Consider the following 9,807-nt stretch of genomic DNA (forward strand, 5'->3'; position numbering starts at 1 on the left):
TGTGACGTTTTTGTCGATCCTAATTAAAATGTTACAAATTTTGTAACATTTGTTCTAAATATATTTTGTGTATTTTTTCAATAACTCCTCTTCAGAAAGGTCTGAAAAGCAAGCTATAAATCATTTTTACAACCTTTTAACGTATTTTCTTTCTCAAATACGCTTCAGAGATGTTTTTTAAAAACAGCTTTGTTTTTGTTTTTGAACCCTCTACAGTTAGAATAACTTGGGTTAGCTATTTCTTCGTTATAGCTACTTGAAGTAAGATCAGACACACACGGTTCATATTATGTCTACAGAGTACATATATAGAACAGGGTACTCAAATAAGTATAGTGATTAAAACCTGTTGTTATTAAATTTTCATTTTGAGGTGCCACTTGCATGTTTGCATGTGTGTCCCTGGCATATCTCCGCCTGATGATTTTGACTCCGTTGAATAAAAGTTCGTTTCATTCCAGCGCCGGTGGTCTGGTAACGGCCGTGGCTCCAGTTGTCATCAAAGGCAAAGGCCTCTGGGTCGGTTGGTCGGGATTAACGCTGACCGATGAGGAGGAAAATGCCATTCCAGAGTCCGACCCATCTGACATGACCCCAACGGCTGGGCTGAAGTCTGAGCAGGTCGTTTCGGTGAATGTGGAGCCGAAATTGTTCGACGATTACTACAACGGGTGCTGCAATGGAACATTCTGGCCCTTGTTCCATTCGATGCCGGGAAGAGCCTCATTTTGCGCTAGTAACTGGCGAGCATACTATGCGGTGAATAAGGAGTTCGCAGCCAAAACTATCCATGCCCTGGAGAGATGTATAAAGCAAAACAAAAATCCCGGTATTCCAATTGTTTGGATTCATGACTACCATCTAATGCTGGCCGCAAACTGGGTTCGGGAAGCTGCCGACGAACGAAATTTGCCCTGTCACATAGCATTTTTCCTGCACATACCATTCCCGCCATGGGATATTTTCCGTTTATTCCCGTGGTCAGATGAAATCCTACAGGGGATGTTGGCTTGTGACATGGTAGGATTCCACATTCGAGACTATTGTGTAAATTTTGTAGACTGCTGCCAGAGAAATCTCGGATGTCGTTCGGATCGTAAGAACTTGCTAGTCGAACATGGAGGGCGTTCGGTGCGTGTTAGACCACTTCCGATCGGAATTCCGTTCGACCGTTTTGTAGACTTGGCGAAAAAAGCCAAGCGCGTGATTAAAACAAATCAGAAAATTATCCTCGGTGTAGATCGACTGGATTACACCAAAGGACTGGTTAATCGTCTCAAGGCATTCGAAGTTCTTCTGGAGAAACATCCGGAGCATAGAGAGAATGTAAGCATGCTTCAGATCTCCGTGCCTTCACGAACTGATGTGAAGGAGTATCAAGAACTCAAAGAGGAAATGGATCAGTTAGTGGGGCGCATCAACGGTAGGTTTACCACCGCCAATTGGTCTCCAATACGCTACATCTTCGGCTGTGTTGGTCAGGAAGAGCTGGCTGCTTTCTATAGGGAAGCATCCGTATGTCTAGTTACTCCCCTGCGAGATGGAATGAATCTAGTCGCGAAGGAATTCGTTGCTTGCCAAATTAACGAACCGGCTGGTGTTCTGATCGTATCCCCCTTTGCTGGAGCCGGAGAAACGATGCACGAAGCACTGCTCTGCAATCCGTACGAAATCGAGTCCGCTGCCGAGGTCATACACCGGGCCCTGACCATGCCGGAAGATGAGCGATCACTGCGGATGGCTCGCATGCGGCGACGTGAAATGCAACAGGATGTTAACAGCTGGATGAGACAGTTCCTGAAGGCGATGGACTCGCTGGAGGAGGACGAAATCGGTACCACAACGATGCAACCGGTGGCAGTGGACGATTTCGACGAGTACCTGCTGAAGTAAGTATGATGAACACTATTTTACATACAGTGAGTTATAATCAGTGACACGGATCGGGACAGCGGAGTCCCGACGTTCCCTCAATTTTTACGGTCTAACAATTTGTGTTTATTCCAACACTAGCCCGATCCGCTATAAACTTTCAAGGTCTCCCGATCCGCCCAAAAATTTTTCCCCAGCGGTCTCTCGATCCGCCTAAACTATTTACCAAGCGGTCTCCCGATCCACTGTAATCATTTTCCACAGCGGTCTCTCGATCTGCTCAAACATTTTCCACAGCGGTCTCCTGATCCGTTTTAGTTATTTACGAAACGGTATCCCGTTCCGCTGTAATCATTTTCCACAGCGGTCTCTCGATCTGCTCAAACATTTTCCACAGCGGTCTTGCGATCCCCTCAAATACTTTTCTTTAGCGGTCTCCCGATCCGCCTAAACTATTTACCTAGCGATCTCCCGATCCGCTGTAATAATTTTCTACAGCGTTCTCCTGATCCGCTCTAACATTTTCCACAGCGAACGCTCGATTCGCTCAAACACTTTTCTTCAGCGGTCTCCCGATCCGCGTAAACAGTTTACCAAGCGGTCTTCCGATCCGCTGTAACATTTCTCACAGCGGTCTCCTGAGCCGCTCCACAGATGATAAAAGACTGAAAACCAATTTTGTTCTAGTTTTCTGCCGATTTCTGTATCTAGTCATTGAGGAAGCCTTTTGGAATATGGAGGGCCGTAGAGAACGAACTAGCTTCGTTAACAGTTGGAACAAGAAAGAGAATTTTATTTAAAAACTTCACATGGGTTACTATGATTATTTGCTACTATTAAACGCCTGCTGCGTTCAACACTCCTCCTCAAATTATTTCGGAAGTACACCCATCTTAGCACGTAACTTCTCAAGGCGTACTCGCTGAAGCGGCTTCGTCAGGACATCTGCAACCATTTCCTCGGTCGGGCAATATTGAAGTTGAATAACACCCTTCTGCTTCAAGTCGCGAACGAAGAAGTACGTCTCAATATGCTTACTTCGTCGCTCGATCCGGTCACTGTCAACCATCTTGATGCAGCTCTGGTTATCCTCGAACACCTTGGCGGACCTGGACTCGTCTCCACTGTTTTCGCTAATCAGCCGGCGCACCCAAAGCAATTCTTGGCACCATTCAGCGAGTGCAACGAATTCGGCTTCAGTTGAGCTGAGGGACACGCACGCTTCCTTTCTGGATCCCCGGGATAGGATGCCTACTCTGAAAAATACTGCATAGTAAGAATAAGATTTTCGGTCCCAAGCATCACCGGCCCAGTCCGCATCCACTTGCATCGCCAACTCGCCTTCTTAGTTTCAGCTTGAAGTCGGATGTTGCATTCAGGTATCGCAGCATACGCTTTACCTCATTCTAAACCAGTTGGGTTGGGTATCTGGATTTTTGAGCTAGGATGGATATGCTGACAGCCAGGTCCGGCCTGGTATGAACAGCTACGTAAAGCAGACCTCCGACAATGGCTGAGATATTGCTAGTTGTTTGGCAGCTGTTCTTTAACCTCTTTCTGCTGTAGGTAGCTCGTATCGAGAGGAATCTTGCTGGCCCCGAGACCAACAAGGTACGGAACGTTACCTGTTTGGCGACAGGTGCGAAGACTTCGTCGAAATCCACGCTAATCTTTTGGGAGAATCTTTGTGCCACCAACTTGGCTTTGTGGCGCACGACCTCACCATTTCCATCTAGCTTCTTCTTGAAAAGCCATTTGCATCCAACAACTTTGCGATTCGCAGGAAGTTCGACCAAATTCCACGGTCCGTTCTCGATGAGCCATCGATACTTTTCATCCATGCTTCCTGCTAAACGTGACAGTATGTCCGCGCTTCAACATTTGCCTTACCGAAATCAGGTATGTAGATATCTCCGGAATGATTTGCACGTCGTTGACCTCGATTGGCTCGTCGTCTTGACTACACTCGGGTAACAGCTTCAATTTTCCTTTGGCCACTACCTGCATGGCACCTTTGTTGGCTGCAACGACGGTACCGCTGGTTTTCTGCACGTTTTCTAATTTCGATACAGAATTGGTGAAATGATTCAAAGCACCGGAGTCGAAATACCAGCTCGAGGTTGCCTTCCTTAGTGCTATTTCGGTGGTGGTTTTGAAAATTGTTACTCCCTGCATACGCTGTTGGCTCGGGCGCTCTAACTTTCTGCAGTAGCTTCGTCTTGATGACATCGCGCGTTGTTTTCGAGTACCATCACCATTGGGCTGTACGATTCCGGCCAACAGAAGAGTTCCGACGCATTCTTTGCTCATGTCGAAACCGATTCCACGTAGTTGGTGTGCTGTGGTTACTATGGTGTTGACATACGTTTCCATGGAGTCGCTTGTTGCTAGGGACGTTGAAATTAATTTTCGCAGCAAGCCAACTTATCGTGTCAGCCATGCTGCTCCCAATTTCGACCACGTTTTCTGCGCAGTTCTCGCTCCCCTCACATGGACATAATTCGTAGGGCCAAGAAGGAGAATTATTTTGCCACGCGCTTTTCGGTCCTTCACCGGGTTTACGACCGGCATGGTTCCACCCTCGTTCCGTGTCGGCTTCACCACGTCCCACAAATCTTCCAGTTAGAGAAAAGTCTGGACTGCGAATTGCCACGTGGACCAATTTTCACGGCTCATGAGCCGTTCTATCGATGGCAAATTCACTAAAGACTTTTCCTTGTTGCAACAGGACAGGTCATCGCCCTGACCGGTAGACATATTCGAAAACTCGCGACGTTTGTTTTTTGTTTTTTTTTCTGGGATTTGAAAAAACTCACAACGGCACTTTTGAAAACCCGAAGTAAAAAGGAACTTTTACTTTTTAACTTTTTGACTCTGGCCCATAACCTTTTGGAATATGGAGAGCCGCAAAGGACGAACTAGCTTCGTTAACAGGTGGAACAAGAAAGAGAATTTTATTTTAAATCTTAACATGGGTTAATTTGATTATTTGCTACTATTAAACGCCTGCTGTGTTCAACAAATGCTTTTAAATTAAGACAGTGTTTTAAAATCAGTGTTTTAAAGTTGAAACTCGATTAAATACCTCTTATTAACAACCTTCCCCCAGCTACGTCGGCTACAACCACAAACTGGCCCTGCTGCTGGACTACGATGGTACCTTGGCCCCGATTGCGCCTCATCCGGACCTGGCAACACTGCCACCGGAAACGAAAAACGTGCTGCAGCGGCTGTCCAATCACTCGGACGTGTACATTGCAGTAATTTCGGGTCGCAACGTGGAAAACGTCAAAAAGATGGTCGGAATCGAAGGAATAACCTACGCCGGCAATCACGGGCTGGAAATTCTGCACCCCGACGGTAGCAAGTTTATCCATCCAATGCCGATGGAATACGAGGGCAAAGTGACCGAGCTGTTGAAGGCGCTCCAGGAAGAGGTTTGTTGATGCTTTATTTTTGAAGGCAAAGTATAAATATATTTGTTAAAAAAGGTTTGTCACGATGGCGCATGGGTTGAGAATAAGGGAGCGTTGCTAACGTTCCACTACCGAGAAACACCGACCGAGATGCGAGGTGAGCTGGTGGAGAAGGCACGACATCTGATCAATCACCATGGTTTCCGGACGGCCGAAGCTCACTGTGCCGTTGAGGCAAAGCCCCCGGTTCAGTGGAACAAAGGTCGGGCCTCGATCTATATCCTGCGTACAGCGTTCGGCGTTGATTGGAGCGAACGTATCAAGATCATCTACGCTGGTGACGACGTTACTGATGAGGACGCAATGATGGTAATATTAAGAGGATTATTTTCTTTCCCAAAATTGTTACTTATCAGAAAAAATTCCGATCTCTAGGCCCTCAAGGGAATGGCAGCGACGTTCCGGGTTACCAGCTCGCAAATCGTACGAACATCGGCCGAGCGACGTCTCCCATCAACGGATTCGGTGCTGACCATGCTGAAGTGGGTCGAACGCCACTTTATGCGCCGCAAGCCTCGCTCCAACAGCCTGACCTACAAGAACCGCAAGAAGGACGGCGTCAAGATGCAGCTGGCATTCGATTTGGTACCGAATACAAGTCCCGCCAACAGTGCTGCCAACAGTTCCGACGAGCGAGATTAACACGTTCTACATTTGGTGCAGGAAACGTGCAACTGAGTCTGTGTTTTTGTTATTGTTAGTAGTGATGTTTGTGCAATGTCCTATTTTAAATGCAATACCCTTCCATGCTAGTGAAATCTGATTTTGCTGATGGTGTTATAGTGTTTCTAAATGTTACATTTAGTGAGCAATTATAGTTGATATTTTAAAAATTTTATGAATAAAGTTTATCATAAGTGTTACCAAATGTGATTGAGTCGAACAGAAAGTCCTGGCTGTCATCCAAATAACATAAAACGATAAATATTACAAGCAAACAAAAGTTGCGCAGCGCTTTATTTTTTATATCAGAGCTTACCCGACAATAAAAATGGAATATGACTATCATTTTTTCTGATGCTATTCTAGCAATCAAAATCCATAAACAAATAGGAAAATGTATTACCAGTTCATTCATTTTACTATACCTAATTATATACACAGTCACAGTCACATCATTAACGTACCTAGTCGAAGAGATAATTAACTTAAAACGGATTTCGCGGTCTTTGATTTTCCTTCAAAAAAATTGTGATCCTAATCTGCAGACAACCTGCCGATGATGTTTTGTTCTTCGAACTTTTGTTCACTTACACATTACTGTGCGACACCACGAGCCAGGATATTATGAAGTAGAACAAAAATATCGGATAAACGGCCAACGCTTTCCGGTTCGAGGGCTGACTGTCGCCGAGGAAAATGATGGATGCTGCAATGGGACATAATTCCAAAGTGGTTTTTAGGGCAAAATAAAAGCTATGGCGAGATTTAGTTTAATAATGGGGGTGGTAACTTCCCGGAAAAAAAGCTTTTAGTTATAACATTTCAATGATTGATATTAAAGAAATTAAAAACATTCATCACTTTTATACAAAAAAAATAATAATTTTTTTCGCAAATAAAATTAAAAAAAAACTTATTTGTAACGGAAATTTAGAAATTCGAATTACATAAAAAATCATCGAAATTGTAAAATTACATTCTTCCTTTATTATATTTTGGAAGTTCCGAACTTGAAAATTCCGAAAATAATCGTAATATTTAATTACATAGAAAACAGCATTCTTTGTGCCGATGTTTTAATGAATGATATAAGAAAATGTTGAAAACAAAAAATCACATAATTGCGTACTTGTATTCAAGGCCCCCAAATAAGTCAAATCAGCTCTTAATTTTCTAGCACTTGGGAAAAATATAAATTTTGTTGCCTTGTGTTGTTATCCACACCAAAAATCACACTTGAAATTGAGAATTTATGAATAACCTAGGTATAAGCAGTTCAGTGTATAAAAAGTTATCCCTCAAATATTAAATACAAAAAAAATAAGATTCAATAAAAGTTCTAAATTTGCTATAATAAAGATTTATATAAAACAATAAACAAACAAAAATTAAATAATTTCAAAACTAAGAAATGAACAAAAATATGAAAATCAAAACATGTTATAAAGAATAAAAAATAAAGAGTAAAAATTTCAACCAAAATAAAAAATGTATAAAAAAAAAGAACCGGAATTCCAAACCGAGTTCCAAATTGAATAAGAAATTTTACAGAATGATGATTTGATGCAAGGAACAATAAAAACGAAAAACGAATCAAAATCAGTTACAATCTATCAGATTATAAAGCTTAAATACATACAAAATATTATTTGAGTACCAAAAGTTCAACAAAAATTCAGTATCAAAGGTTGACATCAAAGATTTCTTTTCAGGAAGCAAGAAGAAATAATTAGAATTCTGATTCAGTATTGACAATAAAAAAAACTAATGAATAATTAAAATCCAATTTATATAAAAAAAATAGATTTCGGCACGATGGCTGCTAGCATGATAGAGCACTCGGATTGTTTTTACGGAGATCCTTGAAAATGGAAAAGAGGACAAATAATAAAATCCTCTAAAGAGTAATCAGTAAAAAAAAGATCTTTTCTTCTTTAGACTTACCATAGGTAGCCCAACCGAATCCGGTAGCAGCAACGAGCAGCCGCAGGAAAAACAGGAAAGCCGTTTGTTCGGCCACCAAAATTATCCTACACACCATCAGAGCTACGGCGCAGGGTGTGAGGCAATAGCCAAGCACGCAAACCGACTGAAAGAACGATCTACGGATAGATAAGAGTTTAAATTAGCGGTAAAAACTTTGAAAAGTATTAAAAAAAACTCACATATTCCCTCCCAGAAGCTTCGAGTTCAAGGTGACGATCATGGCACCGAACCAAACGATCACGAAAAACTGGGCGAACTCCGGCCCTCCGTCGCCCTTATCGTTGGCCGAGCCCTGTATAATGGTTCCCATGAATGTGCACAGAATTAACGGACCCCAGAGGTCCCAATCTCGAAGTAGAGTATTTTTCTCCTTCGGTATCATTACGTGGTAGAACTTTACTCCAACTGCTTTGACATCCCGGAGCTGGAAGATTTGAAAGGAGATTGTTATCGTTCTCAGAACTCAACCTAAGAGGTTATCTGCATATTACAAATGTGTCCTTGATAGGTTCGTCCAGGGTGCTGAAGTTGGGCGCTCCAGGATCAGTGGTATTCCGGTTGGCAGCCGACGGGACGGCCATTTGTCCTTCCATTGATTCGGTTGCCGAAGCGTAGTCATCGTAAAGCTGAACGAAGCAAATCAAAACATCAACAAACACGAACATCCAAGATATTTTTCAAAGCTTACCTCCAGTTTTGCATCGGTAGAAGACATGTTTAACAGGTAATCACTCAAAAATGGGAGTTTTGCAATCAATTCAGCAAATTTTCCATCAGTTTTCCTCGGAAATTTGCCAACCAGAATTTTATTTTTTACAGTAGAGGCCATTATTTATGTTTGACACATCAACAGTCAGTGAACTTCGAATGATGAAGTTCATTCCGTTCATCCAATTCATCCATTTCAGTCCGATGAAGATGAATTCTATCGAAACGGGTTAATGAAATAATGTATAGAGCGACCAGACAAGTAGTTTAAAAAAATCTAGAAAATCGTAAACTGATGAGTGACAGATAAAAGGTTGCATCCCAATAGAAAAATCTAAAATCATTCTTGACAAAATAAACTAAATTCGCGATAAAAAAAAAACAAAATGACAAAAATGATAACAATTCCAAAAAATACAAACAATACAAAACATAAAAAAATGATAACAATTTCAAAAATGACAAAAATGACAAAAAAGACAAAAATAACAAAAATGACAAAAATGACAAAAATGACAAAAATGACAAAAATGACAAAAATGACAAAAATGACAAAAATGACAAAAATGACAAAAATGACAAAAATGACAAAAATGACAAAAATGACAAAATGACAAAAATGACAAAAATGACAAAAATGACAAAAATGACAAAATGACAAAAATGACAAAAATGACAAAAATGACAAAAATGACAAAAATGACAAAAATGACAAAAATGACAAAATGACAAAAATGACAAAAATGACAAAAATGACAAAAATGACAAAAATGACAAAAATGACAAAAATGACAAAAATGACAAAAATGACAAAAATGACAAAAATGACAAAAATGACAAAAATGACAAAAATGACAAAAATGACAAAAATGACAAAAATGACAAAAATGACAAAAATGACAAAAATGACAAAAATGACAAAAATGACAAAAATGACAAAAATGACAAAAATGACAAAAATGACAAAAATGACAAAAATGACAAAAATGACAAAAATGACAAAAATGACAAAAATGACAAAAATGACAAAAATGACAAAAATGACAACAAAAATGACAAAAATGACAAAAATGACAAAAATGACAAAAATGACAAAAATGAC

The 9,807-nt window shown here is 41.0% G+C and overlaps 2 protein-coding genes across 4 annotated transcripts in view; one reads left to right on the forward strand and one right to left on the reverse strand.

The window, feature by feature from the left end:
• LOC129744253 (uncharacterized) overlaps window positions 1-6,216 on the forward strand; it is a 33,465-nt gene extending 27,249 nt beyond the window's left edge. Inside the window, exons 2-5 of one of the 2 annotated variants that reach the window (XM_055736686.1) lie at window positions 447-1,889; window positions 4,982-5,309; window positions 5,364-5,657; window positions 5,724-6,216. In XM_055736686.1, coding sequence (XP_055592661.1) covers window positions 447-1,889; window positions 4,982-5,309; window positions 5,364-5,657; window positions 5,724-5,990 — 2,332 coding nt within the window. In that variant the 3' untranslated portion in view covers window positions 5,991-6,216. The remainder of the gene's footprint in view (window positions 1-446; window positions 1,890-4,981; window positions 5,310-5,363; window positions 5,658-5,723) is intronic. The other variant, XM_055736687.1, reaches the window with a different exon arrangement.
• Window positions 6,217-6,273: 57 nt separating this feature from the next.
• Window positions 6,274-8,821, reverse strand: LOC129744254 (protein YIPF6-like). Of its 2 annotated transcripts, none has more exons than XM_055736688.1 (5): window positions 8,686-8,821; window positions 8,489-8,623; window positions 8,177-8,421; window positions 7,956-8,113; window positions 6,274-6,717 (listed from the first exon to the last, which is right to left on the reverse strand). In XM_055736688.1, exons 1-5 carry the CDS (start codon window positions 8,710-8,712, stop codon window positions 6,599-6,601), a joined length of 684 nt encoding a protein of 227 aa, XP_055592663.1. In that variant the 5' UTR covers window positions 8,713-8,821; the 3' UTR covers window positions 6,274-6,598. The 2 variants fall into 2 exon arrangements, with proteins under 2 accessions (XP_055592663.1, XP_055592664.1); XM_055736689.1 differs by lacking the exon at window positions 6,274-6,717 and adding an exon at window positions 7,707-7,872.
• Window positions 8,822-9,807: the final 986 nt, after the last annotated feature.

Source organism: Uranotaenia lowii, chromosome 2 (genome assembly GCF_029784155.1).
Source record: "Uranotaenia lowii strain MFRU-FL chromosome 2, ASM2978415v1, whole genome shotgun sequence".
NCBI classification, from domain to species: domain Eukaryota; kingdom Metazoa; phylum Arthropoda; class Insecta; order Diptera; family Culicidae; genus Uranotaenia; species Uranotaenia lowii.